The following is a 27,281-nucleotide window of genomic DNA, read 5'->3' as shown; positions in this document are numbered from 1 at the left end:
TGATGGGGTGTATTTTTCCATCTGACATTCCACTGCCAATTCCATCCTATAGACTGCAATGCAATAGCAAGGCAATATAAAAAGAGTTGATTCAGCCGACTGCTCACTCCAAATGTATCATATTAAATAAATATGCCAACCCTTGCAAAATAGAGCACAATACACATGGATCTACCCACATTTTGATACAAATTTTAATTACCGGTACAGTGTGCTATAAGTGTGTCTGGCTTTTGCCACACCTATATCTCAGGCTAATTATGTTCAAGCTTAATAAATTATGTCGTACATCTGCATATATATTCGTTTCGTAATTCAATTCAAAATGGCCAAATGACATCAATTTTTAGTGCTAAAAATGCATCAAAATCAAGCCATTCCTGAACCACATCTTGGTTGTGCATGGACATATTTAATTCAAAACAAGTCATTGAAAATGACACAGTCCCCGTTAAGTTCTCTTTGTGCTCGTCATATTAAAGCGGAGGGGTTGTCGCAAGCGTGTCCTTGAAACTTGAGTTCCAAGTGGCGTATACAACAGATTGTTTATTTACATCAAAACACGTGTTTCGTGTCATAGTAATATGGCCAAAATAAAAACAGCCGTTATTCAGCCATCTTTGATCTGATTATGAAACACACTGATATGTATGATGTATGTGTCAAATATGAATGAAAATGGTACATAAATTGTGGAAATATAGTAGTAAGGCCAAAAAGTCAGATGGCTGTCAATCGGCCATCCTTGACCAGATTTTAAAACAAATTGTCATGGACATGCATCCTAACATGTATAAAGTACATGTATGTGCCAAATTTGAATGAAAACTGACAGAGCACGTCCAAGATACCGCATAAAAAAACAAAAACAAGATGCCTGCCAGTCGACCATCTTTGATCCAATTGCGAAATAAATCGTCATGGACATGTATCCTAACATGTATAATCTATGTACCAAGTTTGAATGACAACTGACAAAGCATGTCCAAAATACAACATTTTCAAAAAACAAGATGGCTGCCAGTCGGCCATTTTGAATCGAATCGCTAAACCACTGCATGTGCATATGTCCCACATAAGGTACTAGGCACATGCAAAGAATGAACGGAATCTATCCACAGGATTCTGAAATATGACGTTGGATAGACTGACGCACGGACAGACGGACACACGAACGGTCGGAAGACAGACTCAGGAACTCACGGACGGTCGGGGACATGTATCCTAACATGTATGATCTATGTACTAAATTTGAATGAAAACTGACAAAGCATGTCCAAAATACGACATTTTCAAAAAACAAGATGGCTGCCAGTCGGCCATCTTTGATCCAATTGTGAAATAAATCATCGTGGACATGTATCCTAACATGTATAATCTATGTACCAAGTTTGAATGAAAACTGACAAAGCATGTCCAAAATACAACATTTTCAAAAAACAAGATGGCTGCCAGTCAGCCATTTTGAATCGAATCGTTAAACCACTGCATGTGCATATGTCCCACATAAAGTACTAGGCACATGCAACGGAATCGGTCCAAGGGATTCTGAGATACGACTCCGGACGGACGCACGGAGACCAAATTATAAGTCCCCGTTTTCGGACTTCGTCCGAAAGGGATTAATTAGTATAAATTGAAAATAATGGGATTTTGATGTTATTTTGTTTTTCATATGGAATTCACAATGGCCAACCGGCAATCATTTCATTTTAAATGGTGCTGCTCCATTAGCCACATCTCTGAATGTATTGACAGCAAATTATCCCACATGTTGACTTTCATTTTTTTCAAGTTCTGACTAGTTTCAAGTTTTTTTTTTCATGAATGACAGGGGTAGAATGTGTTATCATGATAATGCTTTACTATTTTTTTTATCATTCTAGTTGCAGATATTCCTGGGCTTATACGTGGAGCTCATTTGAACAGAGGACTTGGTCACTCTTTTCTCAGACACATAGAACGCTGCCAGTGTTTATTATATGTAATAGACTTATCTGCCAATGAACCTTGGACTCAACTTACTGACTTGAAGTTTGAACTTGAACAATACCAGAAGGGCCTATCAGAAAGACCACATGCAATATTAGGCAACAAGATTGATCTACCCGAATCTCATCAGAATTTAGAACATCTGGAAAATCATGTGATGCTCCCAATCATACCAATATCAGCTAAATGTCTAACAAATATCGAAAAACTTAAAGTGCATCTCAGAAAACTATATGATGAACATGTTGAGTGAGATGACAAATGGGGACGGCCATTCAATCAAATATTAGAGGGCGATGGTCGCTGCTATGCATCCTGTTCAATATGGGACACTGCGAGACAACCACCGCCCCCTTAAAGTCGCACTTTTGAGATCATGATTTTTCATTTTGCTGATTTTTGTCCCAAAACTGGCAGCATTGTTGTAGTGCAGTGAATTGTAGAGGCTGGAAATAGGCATAGTACAACTGGGAGCATTACAGGTACTAGCATTAAGTGGTACTGTGGTAGATCATAAGAGGTGGAACTGGGCACAATATAATAGAGATTTCAACTGGTGTCCCCAAATTTGGGTACTCAAGTACATAGTAATTCAGGTTTTAATAATCTTGTTTGCAAATGTGATGGTTTATTTTGTTTACCAATTATATGGCCATAGAAGTGAAAACAAACTGCTATGGTACTAGCAGAATACGAAACAATGTTCTGTCATAATAATAAACAGTTTATCAGATAAACACTTTTCGAACATGTATAGTGTATATGCAGCAATTAAACAATGGTACTGTATAATATAAACAAACGCATCTTGACTATCAAAAATACTTTAATACAAAATGCAAGTATCTTCACATGTACATACAGTTGTCTATTACTTGAACCTTTGTATGTTGCCATTTTTATCTGACTAGGTATTGCAAATGTTACAATGATTTGAGAATATAATTCATGTTCTTCAATAAATGTAGTTTTTTTTTACATGATATTCAGTGTAAATAGTTTCAAATTAGGATTTGTTATTTTATCATGACAAAATGAAATCTGAAAATAATTGTTGGTTTCCAGCAATACCTCTAAAAACAGAACTCAGTCTTATAATAGCTGTTAAACGTAGATAAATGTTTGATAAAAGAACAGTGACAGACGAGTGTGTTGGAGACAAATCATTTCACTGAACACTTAAACTACTGAATATACAGCAGGTTGAAAATTTACAGAAGTGGATATTATATTATATTATTAAATTATGCCTGTATTAGAGATGTACTTCTAATACAGAAAGTACGTACATTGACAAAAGGACAATGTCATCACAGGGCAGTATGGTTCTTGAATACAAACTATACAATTTGTAACAAAATATGTGACATATTAGGAGGAAGCCATGCATGACACAGTCAGTTATCAATTTAAGGTTTTGTTTATAGTAATACAATTTGAACAAAAACATGACAGAGGAGATATGAATCCAGAAGCTGATGCTCGATTATGTTGATTTTTTAACATTAAAATGATTGACATTCAGTCATCTTAGCATGTCTAAGATATATGTCCGGACGAACGTGTAGAGGTCAATCCACAAGTCCCCGTTTTCAGACTGCATTGAGCGGGAACTAATTAAACTACAACCATAAGAACTAAAACACACTCAACATTCAAATGGTGACATAACAGGGCATATGAATATAACTACAGTATGGGCAGAGCATAACATAACATTCAGCTATCTCTAAGGTGATTTAAAGATAGTTTAGCCTACCACATATTTAAGTTATGCAAAGTAATTTGCATAAATATGTCTCATATTAGTGATATAGTTATATACTACTGTTAACAATAAATGAGTTGTAATTAGTGATGGCAATAATACTTTTTATGAAAAGGCAAATCCAACTGACAGCCAGCTTGGATGTCAAGTTACTTTTTGACTGTACTGTATATCCAGCACCAAAGGTATATGGTTTACAGTAAATGTATATTCTTATTATTACAGCAATATCGTCATACAAAACACTAACACTGCAACAAACTTATGTCCCCCGCCTCGTGGAATTTATTTATTTGTATGGAACATTTTCATTTATTTAAAATGAAATTTGACTTTCACTAAATATCTCATTTTAACTTGATTAGTATTGTAGACAATAAATTCATTGTAATTTAGTGTATATCCTTGTTTATTAGCGACACCAGTCTTCTTTCCTTTACCTATTGGGACCACAGTACCATCAGACCTGTCAAAAAAAAGACACAATTGTTACACTCGTACCAGCAAACAGGGTGTGAATTCAAAACACTTGATTTTAACATACATCTATCTTATGAAGAAGTTAACAAACAAGAAATCATTCCATGAAAGACTCCACAAAAAGTTTCCCAGACCAAATATTTAGACAAATTGAAAAAGATTTATGTGTAGTGTAGATTTGTAGAATATACCGGTAGACTAGATTTATACAGTATAGTCTAGCTTCATAGAGCATAGTCTAAAACTTAGAGAATAGTCTAAAACTTTATGTAGATTTATTGAGAATAGTCTAAAACTTTATGTAGATTTATAGAAAATAGTCTAAAACTTTATGTAGATTTATAGAGAATAGTCTAAAACTTTATGTAGATTTATAGAAAATAGTCTAAAACTTTATGTAGATTTATAGAAAATAGTCTAAAACTTTATGTAGATTTATAGAGGTAGTCTAAAACTTTAGTAGATTTATAGAAAATAGTCTAAAACTTTATGTAGATTTATAGAAAATAGTCTAAAACTTTAGGTAGATTTATATAAAATAGTCTAAAACTTTATGTAGATTTATAGAAAATAGTCTAAAACTTTAGTAGATTTATTGAGAATAGTCAAAAACTTTAGTAGATTTATTGAGAATAGTCTAAAACTTTATGTAGATTTATAGAAAATAGTCTAAAACTTTATGTAGATTTATAGAAAATAGTCTAAAACTTTAGTAGATTTATTGAGAATAGTCTAAAACTTTATGTAGATTTATAGAAAATAGTCTAAAACTTTATGTAGATTTATAGAAAATAGTCTAAAACTTTATGTAGATTTATAGAAAATAGTCTAAAACTTTAGTAGATTTATTGAGAATAGTCTAAAACTTTAGGTAGATTTATAGAAAATAGTCTAAAACTTTAGTAGATTTATAGAAAATAGTCTAAAACTTTAGGTAGATTTATAGAAAATAGTCTAAAACTTTATGTAGATTTATAGAGATAGTCTAAAACTTTAGTAGATTTATAGAAAATAGTCTAAAACTTTAGTAGATTTATTGAGAATAGTCTAAAATTTTAGGTAGATTTATAGAAAATAGTATAAAACTTTAGTAGATTTATAGAGAATAGTCTAAAACTTTATGTAGATTTATAGAAAATAGTCTAAAACTTTATGTAGATTTATAGAAAATAGTCTAAAACTTTATGTAGATTTATAGAGAATAGTCAAAAACTTTAGTAGATTTATAGAAAATAGTCTAAAACTTTAGTAGATTTATAGAAAATAGTCTAAAACTTTATGTAGATTTATAGAAAATAGTCTAAAACTTTAGTAGATTTATTGAGAATAGTCTAAAACTTTAGGTAGATTTATAGAGAATAGTCAAAAACTTTAGGTAGATTTATAGAAAATAGTCTAAAACTTTAGTAGATTTATTGAGAATAGTCTAAAAACTTTAGGTAGATTTATAGAGAATAGTCTAAAACTTTAGGTAGATTTATAGAGAATAGTCTAAAACTTTATGTAGATTTATAGAAAATAGTCTAAAACTTTATGTAGATTTATAGAGAATAGTCAAAAACTTTAGTAGATTTATAGAAAATAGTCTAAAACTTTAGTAGATTTATAGAAAATAGTCTAAAACTTTAGTAGATTTATAGAAAATAGTCTAAAACTTTATGTAGATTTATAGAAAATAGTCTAAAACTTTAGTAGATTTATTGAGAATAGTCTAAAACTTTAGGTAGATTTATAGAGAATAGTCAAAAACTTTAGGTAGATTTATAGAAAATAGTCTAAAACTTTAGTAGATTTATAGAGAATAGTCTAAAACTTTAGGTAGATTTATAGAGAATAGTCTAAATTGTTAGAGCATTGTCTAGATTATAGTGTAGATTTATGGAATATGGTTCAAATCTATAAAGTATAGTCTAGATGTATACTCTATATAAATCTAGAGTATGCTCCCATATGATGGGGCAGGTTTCTCCAATTGTATCATAGATGTACATTACCATGTATCAGGTATGACAAGGAAGCATAATGTATATTCTTACATTGTGTGTTTTTTAGTTGGATCTGGTGCCATCATTCCAAGCCCATGTACACTGTGAGTACCAGCTGGTAATTTAGCTGCATTGTAATCAGCACTTAGTAATTCATTTGGTTTTCCCAGTGATACCTGAAACAACAATTTTTACATATGAATCAATCTTGAAATGTTAAAATGTAAAGAAGAAACTGTGACTACAATGAAATTCATCCATATATGGCTGAAATCCAGTTCCGGAATGCATTTTTAAAATGACCGCCATTCTTAAATCTGATCGTCAAATGAATACATGTGTGACATGATATAATTGTATTTAGTTTGATCATGATTAATCAATGCATGTCATAGAACACCCTGGAATTGCATTTATTGTAACAAAATTGCCACCAGTCGGCCATTTTGAATTTGATTAGAAAAACAATGAGATACGGTACACAAGGTTTTTGTTCCAGAGTGGCAGAAATGCTTGACTTTGATGAATTTTAGGCATAATAATGGCAGTCTATGAATTAAATCATGAAACAAATGGACGTACATATGTCTTGAATGAGTTTGTATGAAGTTTGAATGTCATCTGTCAATCCATAAAGTCCGAATAGGAACCAAAAAAATCACAAAAAAGTCAAACAGATTATAACCTACCAAAATATGTATATCATCCATAAATTAAGTTGAACATTTAAGTGAATAAACTAGCTTCAACTTGATCTCTTAAATGTTCACAAAAAGCTACTACATTCTTAACTCTCCTTGTAAGCTTTAATAACATCTTAAAACACTTACTTCACACAGAAGGCAGAATCCTACATTGTTGGATTTTGTAGCAAAACAGTAATTGGCAGATTTTGATGACATATCAGCAAAGTAAATTCCTTTCCCAAACTGAAAAATACAAATATTAGATTTGTTTACTCATTTAAACTCATTTAAAACAAGCCATTGTTGTTATTTACAGATGTATATATACACATACACTTAATATCATTGAAAAGACTTTACACAGAATGAAACAGGCCCATATATTTTCATAATTTGCTGGGGCAGTACTCAAAGATAGATATGTTATGATTATTGCATAACAAAATCTTGTTTGAGTAGGAATAAACTTTAAACAGCATGTTATTTAAATTCAATACACCCAACACAATTTAAGTTACATGCCAAGGGAATTTTCAATACATTACAGTATTTTGAAAGTACAATTTGTCTGAAACCAATTTGTATCCATACATACCATATAACCAGTGACTGGTGCTTCTGGTGGAGCAATACGCAATCCTTTACTTAAAATACCAACATAATTAGTGAGACGAGATCCATGCCAAAGCAACATCCTACAAAGTAAATAAGAAATGATGAGCGGAAGCTGTGTTTATCATTGTCGCAATAGATAAATACATAGAGAAGATTTATTGATAGTGGAACATCATAAATAATCATTTATTTAACATAACCAATTACCATATCAAGGCTTAAAGGGGAAGAAAACACAGCCGTTTCATGGTATCCATATCAATAAACTGTATTCTGACAATCATTCTGTGATATTGCGTTAAAAATATACCAAGCCGTATTCCTGTAACAACGGTCCAAGTTTGCTCATTAACTTGGTTTACCATTGTAATGGCAGCCATAGTTGGCCGCAGAGCATGATGGGAGCCCGGAGTTGTGATGAAGAAAAGTCTTAATTGTAATGCTATGATAAGGGGTCTTGTAAGGTTATTGTATTCCCTAAGTTAGTAGTAATAAAACATCTATGTTTACAAATATGCCTGCTTGTAATGAATGACAGATGTAATATTTATGAATGCATAATCCGGCTTATGATTTTAATACATTGCCTGCTGAAAGCCTTCACAGATAACCAAAATGGATGGAATTACATTACATAGTCCACATCAGTTATCAAGTTAAATAAGTTTTATCTATTGTAACATAGTTTGGACATGGATGGTCAAGGCATGTCAGAGATATGGATTCAGAACTGCATTTATTAAAACATTATGGTTGTCAGTCGGCCATTTTGAATCTGATCGGGAAAAACAAAATGACGTTCATTAAGATTCCATAATGTACAAATCAAAATCAAAATGCTTGTTGGTTTCAAATGACCAATCCAGATATGGTATTGTAAAACTATACCAAGTTGTAATTGATATTCAGTAGTTAGTTCAACATCATAACATCCAATGTCCAAGTTTAATCCATCCATGCACAATGAAGATCCAGCTTCTGAATGGCAGAAATGTTTGATTTTGGTGAATTTTTTTAATCATTAAAATGACTGCCATTCAGCAATCTTGATTTGGATCATCAAACAATTACATGTTCATAAGTACAACATGATGTATGACATGGTTTAAACATGATGTCAGAGATACGGCCCTGAACAGCATTCATTAAATCAATGGCCACCATTTTTTGTTTGTTTTTCAGATCAGATTCAAAATGGCATGAATGTATTCACCAAATTTGAACGCAATCCATCCATACACGACTGAGATCTGGTTCTTAAATGGCCAAAATGTTTGATCTTGATGATTTATTTAGCAAAAAATGGCTATCTTGAATCGAATAATGCATTTGTCACCCAAGATATGTGATGTATTTGAACGTGATGAACCGAGCATGGCACACTATATTCAATTCTCTATTTAAGTGTGCTTTTAATATAGCAAATCCAGCAGTAATTTTCAATCCTAAGGAAGTGAAAAATTAAACAAGTTAAGCAATAAAATAATTTCAATCTTGGTCAGTATAGTTAAATATATTTGTCTTTACCTGTTACCTAAATCTTTGAATTGCTCCTTTTCTCCTTCCTTCTCCATTTCAAAAACATCAAGTACTTCCATTTTGTACTGATTATGAGTTATTGCATGTGTGTTCTGTACATAATCATTAATAAGCTGTAAAATCAAACACATCAATGTAAATGAATGTCAATGTAAATGAATGGAGTTCAATGTTCACTGAAATTTCAGGGACATTGTGCAGATTTAAAATGAACCATAAATGAAGTTTTCATTTATTTGAATAGTAAAATGGCATGATTTTTTTTAAATCAAGAAATTGGTTGTTTTCAAAACGTAGAACATGTGAAAAGTCACGTTTGAAACTGTCGCCTATGCTAATGAGCATTGTTGTAAGGACGATGCCTTACAACTCCAAGATGGCGTTAACGCCACATCGTAAATAGGCAGTCAAGACCAACGGTGTTACACTATTTCACATTTCTAGCCAGCGGTGTGATGTGTCTAATCACCGTAAACCATGTGACATTTGTTTGGTCCTACAATTTGTCTTCCATGTGCTTGCCGATCACCAAACTATGCAGCACGTCTCTGGTACATAATGTTTACACACTTGTTTATCATAGTTAGTGAGCAGTCGGCGAAATAACCATTTAAAACTTAATTTTTTTATAAGGCATACAGTAATCCTTACGCTGTGAATAAAGAAGTAATATGGGCATTGATCAACAATTGGTATTCACGCTTTTCAACCAACTAATCAGAATCATGCTCTTCGCAGAGTGACACTGTGACTCTTTCGCAGAGTGCAATAATCAACATTTAGCGAGTCGCAAAATCACACCGCAGAGTTAGATTTCAGATCCCCTTACATACCTAAAAAGACATGTAATTTTTCTGCCTAAATCAATACAAACAAATCCGATAATAGTTTTGCCATCGACAATAGTTGAATATTTGTGGTGAATTGTTTCAGTATCATACAGTACTTTAATTGGTTAATAACTTGGTTTTTGAGAACATTTGTGCTTGTTGTTCATTGTAGAAATGAATGCAGATACAACTTGTTTTGTACAACGTTTTACTTCGTCAAGACTTTTGCTGGGCAAAAATATCTTGATAAATTCTGAATTGGGTGAAAAGTCAGGATCTTTTGAGTTGAGGTCACTAGGCACTAAGTTGGTCAAAAACAAAACCAATATTTAGCTTGACTTTCCTGGAGAAAATATCAATGGTACAGATTTGCTTAGAAGGAACACTGGGCAAAACCACAGACTACATGATAAAGGTTGCTCTACTATGTGTTATCTGCCTTGTAGTAATACCACATACACTGATCCATACAAAAACATACCAGAATGGGATATTGCTGATATGTATATGCTTACCTTGAAGACAGAATCTTTCTTGTCTAATGGTTCCAAGTTACACTTCAGTGATTTATAATGTCTATCTACAGGGTTTTCTAATTCATTAGATTCTTTCTTTATTATGGTCATAGCAATCTGAATATCTCCTAAAGCCTGTAAATAAAAAAAACAAAACACGCTTTAATAAATTTGTAAATATATACAGATGAGGTTGAACATTTGATTTCTATGCGTAAAAATGAAGTGAAGTCATAGTCATGTCATAGTTACCAGCATCACATAAAACTTATTTGCATCACATAAAAGATATATGCACATAAACCACATAAAGTTTACCTGCGCCATATAAAAACATATATGCACTAGTAAAACTTATCTGCACATAAAACATATATGCCTATGAAACGAATCTGTGCTATATAAAACTTACCTAAACCATGTAAAAATATCTGCACAACCTTGAAATCATATATATAAGATTTACACTGTTCAACACTAAATTGTCATCTACAATTTTGGTGATACACTGCAAAATTTTCTATTGGGTACAGGTATTGATCAAAATAAAAACCTCACAAAATTGAATTCAAAGATTATGGGTTTTAACGGAATAAATTACCTCTATCAAATCAATCTCTCGCTGTAATTCCACTACTGTTCTTATAATTGGTGGCCTCTTCATTCTGGAAGGAGTAAAAATAAAGATATTTAGATTTCACAATTATTTATTGAAAAAGAATGTTAATATTCCAAACTGCATCCAACAATAAATTTAGATTGATTGAGAATTACTGTAAATTATGTGTAGTCTAGTATATAGAGTATATAGTACTAGTATATAGAAAGCCTCATATCCCATATTTATAATTTAACTTCCTGTAAATGTGGGATTCTTGGAAACTAAACCTGCAAATAAAGATGACATATTATGTCATCAATTACAATGGTAGTAGTAAGAGTTTGACCATTACATTTTCTGTATTAAATGTAACAATGTGAGTTTCAATCAATCAATTTATTTTGTTTTGGTCATTTATTCTGTAGGATTTTTCATTTTAGGAATTTTTCAAATTCTACCTCCTTCACTTCTCAGAGCTTTTAATGGTCAAACCCTTAAGCACCAAAAATTAAACATTACCATCAACAGAGACCAACACAAAAGTTTACATTTCAGAGATATAAAACCAACTAACCCGAAATCATGAGGAACCCGAGTATAGTACGCATCACAAGCTTGAATGAGTCGATTTCCAATTACATTATTGTTGATACAATACTCTATTTCTTTCAAAGCACTATAACCAGCATTAATTTGTTCTTCTGTTAGTTTACCAAGTGGTGCCTTCTTGGCGTCGTATTTCATTTCAATCACCATATCCTCCATGGCTTTGACATTGCATATTAGCTCAATCAGATCCTGCAATGTATAACACAAATACACCAAATCAACTAACACTGCAGCTTGGGGTGCACTTTAATACTTTGTACATCTCAGAGTGTTGGTATTGCTATAGAGATTTATCAATGACATTGCTTTTGATGAAAAGTCATTTTTGAATAATAAAAAAAGTTTAGTCACTTTCAGAAGATAAATTATTTAATATAAGCATTTAAGACTTTTCACAATAACAGCTCATTCTCAAAACATGATTCACCCATTCATGCTTGTCACAATTTTACATTGTATTCTTGAATAGGAGTCAGTAACAACAAAAAACATAATTTGGTCTCTAAATTGAGATAAAAATGTTCTAAAAATAACTTCCAAACAAGGATACTTTGATCTACAGTAAACTTTTTTTCTTTTGAATCCTAAATAAGCATTTTTTGCAACCAAAACATCAGCCTCTGGGCTGAGATAGCTCCGCTCTTAGCAATGCACATTTCAAATAAAGAACTGAAGATATCATTAGAAAATGAACAAATCTGAGAGCAATGCACATTTCAAATAAAGAACTGAAGATATCATTAGAAAATGAACAAATCTGAGAGCAGTCTACCTGAGGTACATATCAATCGAACTTGTAGTTTTTAACAAAAAGTCAAAAATATCACTTTTTACCACAAATTACAAAAATATTCATCAAAATTAGAGAATTAAAGATATCATCATGAAATGAACAAATCTAAGACAGGTCTGCCTAAGGTACATAATACACTAAGTATCAAAGAAATAAGAATTGTCGACTTCAAGAAGAAGTCGAAAAAGTTGACATGGATGATCACTCATATGATAAGCTTCGCTCGACAAAGTGTTATCAACAAAATATGGTAAGTTCTGCTGACAATACAACTTCAACTGTTAATTCTTTTAACACTTTTTGTAGCACTATTCACTAAATCATAACATAGACACCAGCTTACCTGCACACGTTTATCAAGTTTTGAATCAGGTACAGGAATGTCTTCTTTCTTTATTTTCTTCTTTGAATCAGTTTCAGTTTCGTTTGCATCCTGCAATAAGAAAATATGTTGCAATTAGGAAACATGTCATGCCTAACAAAGTAATATGGCCAAAATGCAAGATGGCTGCAAGTCTACCTACCTACATGAATAACATAAGCCATCAAATTGGATATTAAAATAACTGGTCATGTGACCAGGTAAATTGTTTCTGAATGAATTTTTAGTGTATGGTCAGTAATTGAAAGTGAATAATATACTAATCTAGTATCAACAAAAATAAGATTTATTAATTTACTTCTAAATTTGTAATCTAATATATGTTCACAAAATTTATACTTCTACATGTATTTGCTATTTATAATAATGACACTTTATAATTCTTTAATAAATATCTTTAATCAAATCACAAAATGAACATCTATCAAAAATTCACTTTTCACCAAAAATGAAAAAAACAATCATCTAAATTAGATAATTGAAGATATAAACAACGAAAGTAACAAATCTGAAAGAGGTCGACATGTAGTACCTATATATATAATATAAAAGCAATTGGACTTGCGGTTTTCAACAAGTCGAAAATATCATTTTTACCAAAAATGACAAAAATATTCACCAAAATTAGAGAATTGAAGATATCATCATGAAATCCAAATCTAGGAGAGGTCTACCCAAGGTACATATACACTAAGTATCAAAGCATTCAGGCTTGTAATTTTCAAGAAGAAGTTGAAAAAGTAAAACATTGACATGGACGAAGGTCATCGGACAACTCATATGATAAGCTCCGCTCGACAAAGTCGACAGCGGAGCTAAAAAAACAAGATGGCTGGCTAACAGACATGTAATCCAACATGTAAGATGTATGTGCCAAATATCAATAATAAATGGTCCGTAAGTCTTGGAGATATAAGTATAGCCAAAAAGCAAGATCGCCGCCATCCATCCGATTGTAAAACAAATTGTCATGAACATGTATCCTAACATGTATAATGTATGTGCCAAATTTGAAAATGAAAAGTCCAGGATTCTACATTTTCAACAACAAAAATGGCTACCAGTTGGCCATCTTTGATTTAAATCACTAGGCACATGCAAATAATGAACAGATTCCGTCTAGAGGGTTCTGAAAGATGACTGATAGAGAACAGTGTAAAGAAATGAGATATGCTAATGTTGTGACAAGTTTAAAGAGCACAACTCACCACAGAATGATGTGAAACAACCGACCAAACTTGAAATGTCGATGATTTTGTACTAATTTAGTTCAAAGCAGACCAATCTAAACATGTAGCTAACAAGTTACACTTTAATACAGTCAATAATCAGTGAACATAATGCTGAAATATGACCTGCAAGGCTTGTTCACATAATGTAGTATGTCTTGTTCCCATTCTCACCTTAGCACTGTAGTCCATTTCCAACATATCATATTTTCCTTGCACTTTCACAAACTTCTTTCTATTATACCAGTCATTTAAAGTCTTATCCCGAAATTTCTTCATAAATATCTTCTTTGCTTCGTCCAGATTAGAACCACAAGGAAATAAACTCGTCTGGCCATGTTTACCAACTTTAAAAAAGACAGCATTTTATTCTTTCATTCTATAGAAGCGCAGCTCAAACAGTTAATTGTGTTCAAAGTCACATTCAATCAATGAAAGAGTAAACAAATGTAATATAAACTGAGCCCAAAAAGAGATGTTCTTCATCTCTTGCTAGCTATTGTAACACTGCCCTCTAGTGTTTGTAAACAACAAATTTTTGGACATGTAGCATCTGCAGCTATCGAACACCCGTCGCATTTACTGATTTACTGGAGTTATCAATCTAATACTTGAATATTGTCACATCTAGTGCAGCTATCAATTGAACATCTGTTGCATCTACTGCAGCTATCAATTGAACATCAGTTGCATCTACAAACATACTGCAGCTATCAATTGAACATCTGTTGCATCTACTGCAGCTATCAATTGAACATCTGCTGCATCTACAAATATACTGCAGGTATCAATTGAATATCTGTTGCATCTACTGCAGCTATCAATTGAACATCTGTTGCATCTACTGCAGCTATCAATTGAACATCTGTTGCATCTATTGCAGCTATCAATTGAACATCTGCTGCATCTACAAATATACTGCAGGTATCAATTGAACATCTGTCGCATCTACTGCAGCTATCAATTGAACATCTGACGCTTCTACAAATATACTGCAGCTATCAATTGAACATCTGTTGCATCTTTTGTGCTATCAATTGAACACATTGCATTTACTGCAGCTATCAATTGAACATCTGTCGCATCTACAAATGTACTGCAGCTATCAATTGAACATCTGTCGCTTCTACAAATATACTGCAGCTATCAATTGAACATCTGATGCATCTTTTGTGCTATTAATTGAACACATTGCATTTACTGCAGCTATCAGTTGAACATAAATTGCATTTACTGCTTCTATCAATTGAACATCTGTTGCATCTACAAATGTACTGCAGCTATCAATTGAACATCTGTCGCATCTACAAATGTACTGCAGCTATCAATTGAACATCTGATGCATCTTTTGTGCTATTAATTGAACACATTGCATTTACTGCAGCTATCAGTTGAACATAAATTGTATCTGTCACATCTACTGCAGCTATCAATCCAACATGTTGCATCTACTGCAGCTATCAATTGAACATATGTTGCATCTACTGCAGCTATCAATTGACCATCTGTCGCATCTACAAATATACTGCAGCTATCAGTTGAACATCTGTCGCATCTACTGCAGCTATTAATTGAACATCTGTTGCATCTACAAATGTACTGCAGCTATCAATTGAACATCTGTCGCATCTACTGCAGCTATCAATTGAACATCTGTTGCATCTACTGCAGCCATTAATTGACCATCTGTTGCATCTACAAATGTACTGCAGCTATCAATTGAACATCTGTCGCATCTACTGCAGCTATCAATTGAACATCTGTTGCATCTACTGCAGCTATTAATTGAACATCTGTTGCATCTACAAATGTACTGCAGCTATCAATTGAACATCTGTCGCATCTACTGCAGCTATTAATTGAACATCTGTTGCATCTACAAATGTACTGCAGCTATCAATTGAACATCTGTCGCATCTACTGCAGCTATCAATTGAACATCTGTTGCATCTACTGCAGCCATTAATTGACCATCTGTTGCATCTACAAATATACTGCAGCTATCAATTGAACATCTGTCGCATCTACTGCAGCTATTAATTGACCATCTGTTGCATCTACAAATATACTGCAGCTATCAATTGAATATCTGTTGCATCTACTGCAGCTATCAATTGAACATCTGTCGCATCTACTGCAGCTATCAATTGAACATCTGTCGCATCTACTGCAGCTATTAATTGACCATCTGTTGCATCTACAAATATACTGCAGCTATCAATTGAATATCTGTTGCATTTACTGCAGCTATTAATTGACCATCTGTTGCATCTACAAATATACTGCAGCTATCAATTGAATATCTGTTGCATCTACTGCAGCTATTAATTGACCATCTGTTGCATCTACTGCAGCTATTAATTGACCATCTGTTGCATCTACAAATATACTGCAGCTATCAATTGAATATCTGTTGCATCTACTGCAGCTATTAATTGAACATCTGTTGCATCTACTGCAGCTATTAATTGAACATCTGTTGCATCTACTGCAGCTATTAATTGACCATCTGTTGCATCTACAAATATACTGCAGCTATCAATTGAATATCTGTTGCATCTACTGCAGCTATTAATTGACCATCTGTTGCATCTACAAATATACTGCAGCCATCAATTGAACATCTGTTGCATCTACTGCAGCTATTAATTGAACATCTGTTGCATCTACAAATGTACTGCAGCTATCAATTGAACATCTGTCGCATCTACTGCAGCTATTAATTGAACATCTGTTGCATCTACAAATGTACTGCAGCTATCAATTGAACATCTGTCGCATCTACTGCAGCTATCAATTGAACATCTGTTGCATCTACTGCAGCCATTAATTGACCATCTGTTGCATCTACAAATATACTGCAGCTATCAATTGAATATCTGTCGCATCTACTGCAGCTATTAATTGACCATCTGTTGCATCTACAAATATACTGCAGCTATCAATTGAATATCTGTTGCATCTACTGCAGCTATCAATTGAACATCTGTCGCATCTACTGCAGCTATCAATTGAACATCTGTCGCATCTACTGCAGCTATTAATTGACCATCTGTTGCATCTACAAATATACTGCAGCTATCAATTGAATATCTGTTGCATCTACTGCAGCTATTAATTGACCATCTGTTGCATCTACAAATATACTGCAGCTATCAGTTGAACATCTGTCGCATCTACTAATTGTTTGTATGCATGTGATGTTAGTTGGTACAAATTATTTTCTCCTAGTATGTAAATGAAAAATAATCCAAATTTTGTATATTAAATTGTTGGGTTCTTTGCCAACAGTCAACGGAAGAGGATAGCTACAACTTTATTTCAATAATATAATTAAGTAAAATGGCATTTTCAAAAGATGAGTACTCTGTGAAATGTTTTTGTATTTTTTATTTCAAGCATTTTATATTTAAATACACCCAATTTGAAGTTTGTTTTTGAGGTGCAAACACAACAATTCTTAGTGCCAAATTTGCTTAAATGGAACACTGGCAAAATTCTATGCTGACACGTAAATAGACTCACCTCTCCCCCATCTCATCCACACACTATAGTTTGGTTTATTATCATCTTCAAGTAACTGTATGAGATAATATTTGTTGTTATTGTTCATTAAATTTGTCTGTAAAATAAAATAAAAGAGAATGTTATATGTTTATGACATTTCTCGGTTGAAATATTACGAGGTTGTTATGAGAATACTGCAAAGTAGGCAAGAAGGCAGTACAATGCTTGTATTGACCAAAGCGTAGTGTTTCCATACTGCCCAAGTGCTTATATTTTGCAACACTCATGTGAGCACCCTGTGCTTGTAGTAATAAATTAATGAGAAATAACAATCTGAAATGTCAACAAAAAAACAGTTCACGTTGTGTAAACATTTGCGCTCAGTGATGAGATTGTATTGTTATCACAAGCTGATAATGCTTCTGTGTCTGAAATAATCAAAGAAAATTTTTTTAAATGTGAAGTAAGGTGACACACAATTTCCAAATAAGGAAGGCATTCAAATGTGTTTGTAACACTTTCGAACATGTCCATATGACGTTTCAAAGTCAGATATATAATAAAATACTATACACATCAGCATAGTCAGTTGTGTTCACGGCATACTTTTTGTCCCTCAATATTTGAGTCTGGCTTTCTATCTAGGAAAGTGTCTTGTAGACATGCTGATGAGGTGATAGTTTTACCAAAATCCATAACTTTACTCTAATGAGAGCTTTAAAGACCCAGTCATGTGACACTATAAACTGACCTGGTTAAGCATGGTATTATAGATATCATTGCCTTCCCAATATACATGTGCAACCCCTATCTTCTGTTCGCATTCTGAGTCTACAGGTGCTTTGCCTTTCACTATGACAGTCTTCATACCTAATAACACAAGCACAATATAATTAGGAAACTTGTACACCAACATGTTTTGTAGCATGTCTCGCAATTGCTTGGGCAGCAAGTTAGCAAACTTTCTCACTTATTCACTGACAATTCTGGTTTTGAATAACACAACTATTTTTTGCATACTCTTCAGTCCTGTAAAACCTCCTAAACTTAAAATATCTTTTTTTAAACATCACTAGCATTTGATGGTGACAAAATGAAGGGTAATAATCAAATTGTAGGTCGTCATTAAACATCTTGGGTACAAAACAGAAAGTCAAAAGCTATTTACAGCTGTTCTGAGAATTATTCGGACAGTCAGCAATATATCTTGGAACTTTGCAAAACACTCTATTTTCAATTCTAGACTTGTATTGACACGCCCACAATTGGGATCATTCCATTATCTTGCTAGATGCGGGTAAAATTCCGTTTTCAAAACGACACATGTTGGTTACCATACATTAACAGTTTATATGTTGTATATGCATTAAAATGTTATTTTAAATTGGTATAACCATCTGAGTCCACCTGACATAATGCAATTTACAAAACAAATTCCGAGTGTTGAGTAACCCCAGGTATTGATGAACTTTGGGGGGAAGGCTCAAAGTAAAGTTTCTTAGCATTGGATGTGCTGCAGTTTCGCGACAGTTTTGAGCCAAACTAAAAATTGTTTTTACATTACTTGCATTATGTATCAAATTTAGATTTCATACCGAGGTAGGAGAGTACGTCAAGGATACATGGACGGAAAACTTTTTCAACTGCAGTTTGAAAATGACGAGGGTATGACAACCGTTATTATGTCTAGTCCATTTTTGTAACAGGTACAACTGACTAAAAAGAGTGAGGGGTTGACATTTTTTGACAAATTTAAGCAACACCCAACTTGCGATTTTTAAAATTACTGAAAATAATTACAATATAAATATGAAAAAATAAAGAATAGTTTCTGTATATGCATGCTAGATAATACTTGCAATTCACCATGCCGACAACCCCTATGAAATAGTAATCCCAAACCACGTGCCCGTCAATCAAGTTGCGTCCACAAGTCTAGATTGAGCAAAGATCAAAGTGTTTTGCAAAGTTGCAAGTCATTTTGCTAACTGACTCTCGGAATAATTCTTAGAATGGCTGTAATAATATCAATATTAAAGAACTAAAAAGTAATGATATTTAAATGTATAATGTCCCTTGTTTATTTTGTGATAACATGATATTTTATATTATTGAAAATATATTATACAAAATATTTGAAATCAGAAATATCAATGACTGATATTTTCCTTTAGCATCGTATTGTATTTTATTACTGACATTTTATTGCAATCAATCAATAGAAATTATTTTTAAGGATGCAATATCATTATTATTGTTAAAGTTAAATCTGGTCACTCAGCTATTTTCAATCATCACAGCTTACTGATCGATTTCTAAAATAAAGCAACAATACACATCTTAGATAATAACAAAATCCACTGGAATCTTACTTGATTTTGACGTTGATGATTTCACATCATTCCCAGTATCCTCTTCTTTGACTTTGTTTTTTGATTTCTTAACTGGAGCCTCAGATTTCACTTTAGCTGTACTTGCCTTTGCTGCTGCAACAGTCTTTAGAGGTTTATGATCTGTAATACAAAGCAAAGAAAATAATTTCTTTCATCATTGCCCCAATATACCATACTTCTGAATCTGATTATCTCCCTGGAAATTCAGTTATCTAATCACTAGATTAGTGATTAACAAGAGTTTCTCTGAATTAATCCGACACCCTAACTTATATAGTTTCAAAGTATGAGCAACTAACAAATGCTTAAAGGGTTATAGTAGTTTTTATTTAGTGTAAAACCTCATTTGACCCACAACATGAAAATATGTTGCTATGAGTAGTATGGGACTCTTATTGAGTAACAGCAACCACAAACATTTGAGTTTAATTTCAACCTGTTTTTTTTTTCATTATAAATACTATTATTGTTGGACAATTTACGGTAATAATAAGTATTTACAATACAGTTTAAATCAAAGAAAGCTTAGAAAGAACTCCCGTGTGCTGAGAGTATTGAAGACGCGTTAAAAATTAATTCAAAATTACTTGTACTTGAAGATATTGATGGAATAGCTGAAAACTAATTATGTAAATCAGGTAAGGCCACACTGATTTAATTTTATGGATGACATCCTCTGAAAACCCCAAAACTAATGCGAGAGGGCAAAAAAAAAAATTCTGCCAAAAAAAAATGCTGCTAAAACCACAGGACTACGGAGCCGTTATTACGAATTGAACCACAGTGTATCAAAAAAACAACAAGTCTTTATTTGTAGGAGGCACATGTTGATGTACACATCTCGTACTGTATTACTGTCACAGGTATCATCACCTTTGATTTTGAAAAGGCAAGAGGATAAAGCAGATGTTAGCTTTGCCAAAGGCATACACATCAACTCAATAATAAAGAAAAACTTACTGTGTTGTATTGAAAATGAACAATAAGTTGGTCAACAGCAACCTGGAAATTAACATCTTTGACATTCAAACTACAGCTTTTAAAGTGACACTTCACAAATGCTCTAGACCTACTTCAACTATGTAACAAATTATAAGAGGCTCGATATTGAAAAAAAAAAACACCAACAGAGAGTCAACAAAAATTTGGATGCAGAAAATTTGTCATATGATCAAAATATTACTGACTGTGTGTGCAAGCAAATTATCCGAATCAGAAAATGGAAAAAAAAAATAATAAGAAACTTTTCTTCACCCTGATCGGGGATTTCGGCCAAGGAGCTTCCGCTGCTTTTGTTGCAGTTTTGTCAACTTCAATGCGAACAAGGCAACCAAACTGACTTGTCGTCTGACCGACTTTTAGGTCACCATACACCTCCACTCCTCTCCCATTTCTCTCATCGTTGCAAAAGAAATGCGGGACAGCCACTCTGGACAATATGTCCTTAAAGTTGTCTGGGCGAAACTCGCTTGCCGCCACTGATCTCTCGTATAGCTGTGTAAACGCCACATCTCCCTGGCCAATGTCAATTGCGTACTAGTCTACAACAATCCCCCCGTTTTACCTCTGAACTTTTATGCTCACGAATTTTGGTGGTGTGGTCGTCATGTTGGATCATTTATGACAAAGTTGGCATGTTTTGACGCAATCTCCTTCCCATATGTCTTTGCACTTTACGTAGCGCGCATCTAACTGTGCGGAGTTTGGTTTTGAGGTAGTCCAAAAAACGAGTATTACGACAAGTCGGCGCTTTGCGACAATATGAGTGGCAAGTTCCAGACAGAAAACCGATCTGTGGAGACTCTTTGTCAGAGATTTTTTTTTTTTTGAAAACAGGCGAAAACTAATGCGTGCGCGGATGTCATCAATAAAATTGTGGCCTAACTGATATGAACAGATTTGAGTGTAAAACTAATAAGGCCTGCGTAATGTAATATCTATGTACCAAGTTTCATTGAAATGGGATTAGAACAAAAAAACTATGAATTATTATTAGAGAATTAATATGAACAAATTACAACCCAAAATTAATCGGGCCTGTCTATTGTTCTAGAGCATTTATGTACCAAATTTTATTCAAACGTGATGATCAGTAAATGAAATATCAGTGTTAATTAATTATTTTAATTAGGTGATTAATAAGCATACCGGTAAATATTTACCAAAAACTAATTGGGTCTCTGCATAGTCCTAGGTTCATTGAAATGTGATGATGAATACTCTATAAAAGTTTTAATAAAATCCAATTAGTGGTTCTTTATATATCAGTGGAACACTCCTGGAAAAAAATAACTAATTATGCAAATTAGGTAATTAATATCCACAATTATTTACCCAAAAACTAATCAGGTCTCTGCATAGTCCTAGAGAATCTATGTAGCAAGTCTCATTGAAATATGATCAGTACTTGAGTTATCAGGCGAAAAGCTGAAAATTACTAGTAACTAATTATGCTAATAAAGTGATTAATATGCACAAATATTTACCCCCAAACTAATCAGGTCTCTGCACAGTCCTTAAGTAACTATGTACCAAGTTTTATTGAAATGGGATGATTACTACTTGAAATATCAAAAGCTGAAAATGAATTAATTATGCAAATTAGGTAATTAATATGTACTGATATTACCCTAAAAACTATCAGGTCTGTGCAGTGTCCTATGATATCTATGTACCAAGTTTTATTGAAATGTGATGATTAGTACTTGAGATATCAGTGGAAAAGCCAACAATTGATTAATCATTATGCAAATACACCATTAAATACAAATTGATAATCGGACAGTAGTATTGCATAACAGTTGGTTGTCGGGTGGGTGTAAAAAGATTTTACAAATGCACCTCATTTGACGCGCAGACTTACACTTGAACCAAACCATTTTTCTGTTTTTTTTCCCTTTTCGGTTATTTCTGTCCATGGCTGGATAGAAAAAAAACGAACTACAAATACTCCAAGATTTTTTTGACTTCATTAAAAAATAAAATCGTTTTTGTAGAATGGAAACTTTTAGAGGTCAAAAACCCCCCACCCCAAACTAAAGGAAATAAGTTTTTTATCCGACATCGATCTTTTGACGTCGTCCCTTACCAACTTGTAATCTTTCAATTTTTCTTGTTACATCAGTATCATCATTTATTTGTTCCATTTTTTTAAGATCAATTGTGTATGTTCTGCGGAGTGCCTCAATACCAACATTATCACTTCCTGCCTTATGACTGGCTTCTATGACAACTGTATTCTTTACATTATACGGGTTCCACTTATTTTTTTCATCTTGCCATTGCCACACAAAATCTGTGAGAAAACAAAGTTTTTCCAATCAAATTAAAGGTAATACTGTAAATATACCATAAGGGTCCACTTTAAAGGGTTTCAACAAAGAGAATGATGAATCTCTTGACTTTGACCATTTTCCAACAAACCGTAATAATTTCACACTGTAAATTCTGATGGTATGTAAATAATATTGTAACAAAATATGCATATTTTTTGTAATCATTTCTGTTTTGTCAATGTAAAACTGTTGTGGAAATGCAACTCATTTTGCAATTTTATTTCCACCAAAAAAGACTGGTATTTCCCCTAATTTGGCACAGAGTTTTGAGTGGGGTGCTTGATTAAGTGCCCACCCCCCTAAAAACAGGATTGGGTGCCAAGTACAGTATTATTATACACTGGATTGTGACAAATGAAATCTACTAAATGAAATCAATGAGAACAAATAAAATCCAGTAAATATTATTCAAAATAGTAGAATTAAATCCATGAGAATATGATTAAATAATAATTTCATATGAAATGCATTTCATATAGAAGTGCATATAACATAAACATTTTTCGACCATAAATACATAAATTTATACAAGCATTTGCACTACTAATAGAGGAAAATACAGTATTGAAACTATTAGAAAAATATCTTTAATACATTTTAGTACCTCCAGATTGTACTTAGAGGAATAAATTTGTTCTTTGTCATTCACCTAGGTGCATGCAAATACCAATGAAAATAAGTGCTTTTACAGTACATGTAGTAATCAAATACTATACTCACAATCATTGTCATCTTTAATAAGACATCTTAACCGTCTTTCCCAGCCTGTTTTTGCATTTTTCTGAACCATTTTATCCAACAAAACATTGAATTTGGTAGGACCCACAATAAATTCAATTTTATTTTTATCTTTATCAAAGGTGTCATTAATTTCTTTGATTTGATCTTCATCATAAGCAGTCCATTTTCCCGCATCACCTTCCCATTCCCATGACAACACCAACTCAGTCTTTGGTTTCTTAGCTTCTGTTGCAGTATCCGCTGCACTTGCTGCAATAAATCAGTAATTATTTCAGTTTTCTCCATCATTTAGATTTGTTTTATGAGATTTTGCTTTTGTTTTATGAGATTCAGTGTGGAATAGATCAATGACTCATGTCATTTCATGGAACAAATATACTTTTTAAGACAATGTCCAACATTATACATGTAATAGCATGAACAAGTCATTCACTGCCAAGTCAGCAACAGCAACAAACTAACACCATTCTGTACACATGCAGTACAGTAGTGGGGGATATGTTCACAGATACAGTACATTAAAAAAATATTCACATTATGGCATACATACATACAAGAAAAAAGAAAAAAGAAAAATATAAAATTAAGCAGACCATCATGTGTATTCTCTAGATAACTGTGCAAAAACTTCAAAATGACAAGTGGCCATTAACGTCACTTTGAATTTGCCTTCCAACAACTATAAACTTCTATAATTTTTAAACACATAATGCCAAGTACGTACATTCATTCACAATTCTGATAGAGCATTTCAGTGCAAAATGATATAGTTTGGGTGTATTTGAAAACTGAATTTTATTTTTCTGTCACTATTAAAATGGGAATTTTGTTTATGCTTGAGCTTAACACCATGACAGGCAGAGATTCTCAGTCAATTCATTCCAATTCACATTCATTTCAAAAGTTGATCTGTCCCAATACACATTTGTCCCATTGCCTTTGGTAAGCTTTATGATCTAGTGCAGGGTGAAGTTGATTTCTGTGTTGGTGTGCAAATAATTGTCAATTTTGTTGGAATGGTGAATGGCAATGAAGGCAATGTGTGCTTTCAGAACATTTCCCAGTATGTTCGTGGTATGTTTTGGTGAGTCACATGGGTAGCTCTTAAAGTGTATATAATCAACTTGGGGCATACCCAAGCTTAAATGCGATATGTTTTTTTGGTTACATGGGCGAATATAATTAACCTGGGGCTTTTGAGTTGAGTTCACATTAAAACCAGAAATGTTGCAGAATGGTTGGTAGTTCAAGTTCAATGAGACAACAGGGATCGACATTAAGGCCTGTCCACTTGTTCCAGACAGTCATATTTTAGCTGGGAAAAGTAAATGAACAAAGTGCCTGTTCCTGTGAGCAGGTGAATAAAGATACCAGTTTTTACCAGCCGACCAAATGGGGTAGTTCCAAGTTGCTAATGTCAACAAAATTGCTGTCAGAGTTTGTAAAACCAAGAATTTATATTTTATTTCAAATAATATTTGGTAATTTATTTTGCTAAATTAAATTTTTAATTTCAACATACTTCATCAATGTATCTGAACATCAAACATGTAAATCATAATTGCAAATACTTGTGTGAGGCAATCAGTAATTGATAAATTTGTTCTCACTTTGTAGAGTCTTGACTGAAAACAAATTGATTAAAATAAGATCAAATTTTTTTATCATATTTTTAAAAATTATTTTTTAATTGCTTTAATTTTACTTTATTATAATTTGAATTCTAATTTTAGTAATCTTGAAGGCTCGCAAAATAAGATGTACGTAATAATAATGAAAACAATTACAAAATAATTAAAGTATATAGTAAAAATATAATAAATTCACACCGTGCAATACATCAGATTTTAACGAGATTGAACTGAAACGTGATTCGCTTGCCGTGTTATTTTTTTTTTTTTACAAACTAGAAAGAATAATGTTGTCTGTATTCAAGATTACTTTTATATATTGGTAACAAGACAATCACACTGCATTTAAAATAGAACCGGAAAGCTTAACATGTCCATGTCCTTACATTGTTACAACAATATTTACGTGTATAGTATTCCCAAATATTAAGAAATAAACAACTTTTACTGTGTTTACCACTTTTCAGAACATTAATCTTGAAATAAGAATAACTTGATTTGACAATTGACAGATTAACATATTGCCAATGGTGAAACAATAAACAACTTTGGTTCAGTTTTCGGGGTGCTGTCTTATGCCTGATGAGTGCATGACCACAATTAGATACTGTTTGTTATTCAGATCTTGTTGCACATATTGTGGGAGTTAGTATCGTGCCAACATAAAAAATCAAACAAATCAACTTGGGACGAATCTACTATCCACCGGCAGAGGAATTAAGAATTTCACATTTTGCTCTGTTTTTGAAGTAACTTACTGTTTCATTTTTCTGATGTCACATATTTACGAACAAGTAACCTTGATGAGCATTTTGGGTGGTTGTGCACTGATCAAAGGTTCAGTAGTGACTGACTTGTTTGTTAGTTTATATTAGTATTATAATGCTAGACATTGCCTTTAACAATTAAACATCAATGAACAGCAAAAGATAAATCCTGAGTGCAGCCACTAGACCAGCCTTTAAATGTGCGCTGGGGGAGGGTATTACATAATAACCTGTTTTGTGGAACTTTCGATTAATTACTGTAAAAAATGCAGAAAAAAATACCGTGATAAAATAAGTGTCACAAAATGGTATTTCAAATGCAGATTGACAATTTTGTACTCCCGTAATAATGTCAACATATTATTGATAATAAACTGTTTTGCACAGCCTCATATATTCGGGGTAGGTCAAAGAGCCATTCTGACGTCAGGCCGCTAGTTAGCGTCACTATTGAAGTTTTGTGTGAAGAAAAACAAAAACAACGACAGCAGACAAATATCAAAAGAAGCAAGGTCGTAACGCGAATGCCGGAGCCCTGAAATTGTCTGAGATTGGTACGGTGCAGCAGAAGACTGTCAGTGTCGTATATTATCGAAAAGTGAAAGTAAAATCTGCAGCGTAACTAAGACACGTGTATACAATTTCATGATTTTGTGTTTTGACAACTGTCGACTTACCTGCCTTTCTGCGTCTAGGGGGCATAGTAAACGTAGTGTTGTCCAAAAGCTGCACTGATCTTCAAAATGCAAACGTTACTTTAATACTGGAAGTCTTTGCTGAGTCAGCTATAACATACAAACAAAGGCTATTTTCGTCCTACAAGTATCAACAAGAGCTCATGTGATTCATTCCCGCCATATCTTCAGAAATGTCAACGTCATCA

General features: G+C 33.0%; 2 protein-coding genes across 2 annotated transcripts in view; one reads left to right on the top strand and one right to left on the bottom strand.

Moving 5' to 3' along the window:
- The window catches only part of LOC100374878 (mitochondrial ribosome-associated GTPase 2-like), a 13,299-nt gene extending 10,324 nt beyond the window's left edge, over positions 1-2,975 (top strand). Inside the window, exon 7 of the mRNA XM_006818217.3 lies at positions 1,887-2,975. Within this exon, the coding sequence (XP_006818280.1) occupies positions 1,887-2,245 (359 nt within the window). The 3' untranslated portion in view covers positions 2,246-2,975. The remainder of the gene's footprint in view (positions 1-1,886) is intronic.
- LOC100374731 (poly [ADP-ribose] polymerase 2-like) lies at positions 2,801-27,281 on the bottom strand. Its single transcript, XM_006818198.3, has 16 exons — positions 27,076-27,281; positions 23,980-24,249; positions 23,013-23,219; positions 19,904-20,044; positions 18,283-18,401; positions 17,550-17,646; positions 14,199-14,371; positions 12,757-12,846; positions 11,586-11,809; positions 11,012-11,075; positions 10,411-10,545; positions 9,054-9,178; positions 7,507-7,606; positions 7,056-7,154; positions 6,277-6,401; positions 2,801-4,226 (listed from the first exon to the last, which is right to left on the bottom strand). The coding sequence occupies exons 1-16, from the start codon at positions 27,098-27,100 to the stop codon at positions 4,073-4,075; spliced, it is 2,148 nt and encodes a 715-aa protein (XP_006818261.2). The 5' UTR covers positions 27,101-27,281; the 3' UTR covers positions 2,801-4,072.

The sequence above is a fragment of the Saccoglossus kowalevskii genome, chromosome 6 (genome assembly GCF_978046115.1).
Source record: "Saccoglossus kowalevskii chromosome 6, keSacKowa6.1, whole genome shotgun sequence".
NCBI classification, from domain to species: domain Eukaryota; kingdom Metazoa; phylum Hemichordata; class Enteropneusta; family Harrimaniidae; genus Saccoglossus; species Saccoglossus kowalevskii.
Note: the sequence above shows the minus strand (reverse complement) of the source record. Positions and strands in the feature narration are given on the sequence as shown.

Coding starts and splice junctions, on each gene's coding strand:
- LOC100374731 (XM_006818198.3), bottom strand. CDS start 27,100: ATGCCCCCTAGACGCAGAAAGGCAG. Junction 17,647..18,282: donor ATAATACCATGCTTAACCAG/GTCAGTTTATAG, acceptor TTTATTTTACAG/ACAAATTTAATGAACAATAA. Junction 9,179..10,410: donor AGAAAGATTCTGTCTTCAAG/GTAAGCATATAC, acceptor TTGATTTTACAG/CTTATTAATGATTATGTACA.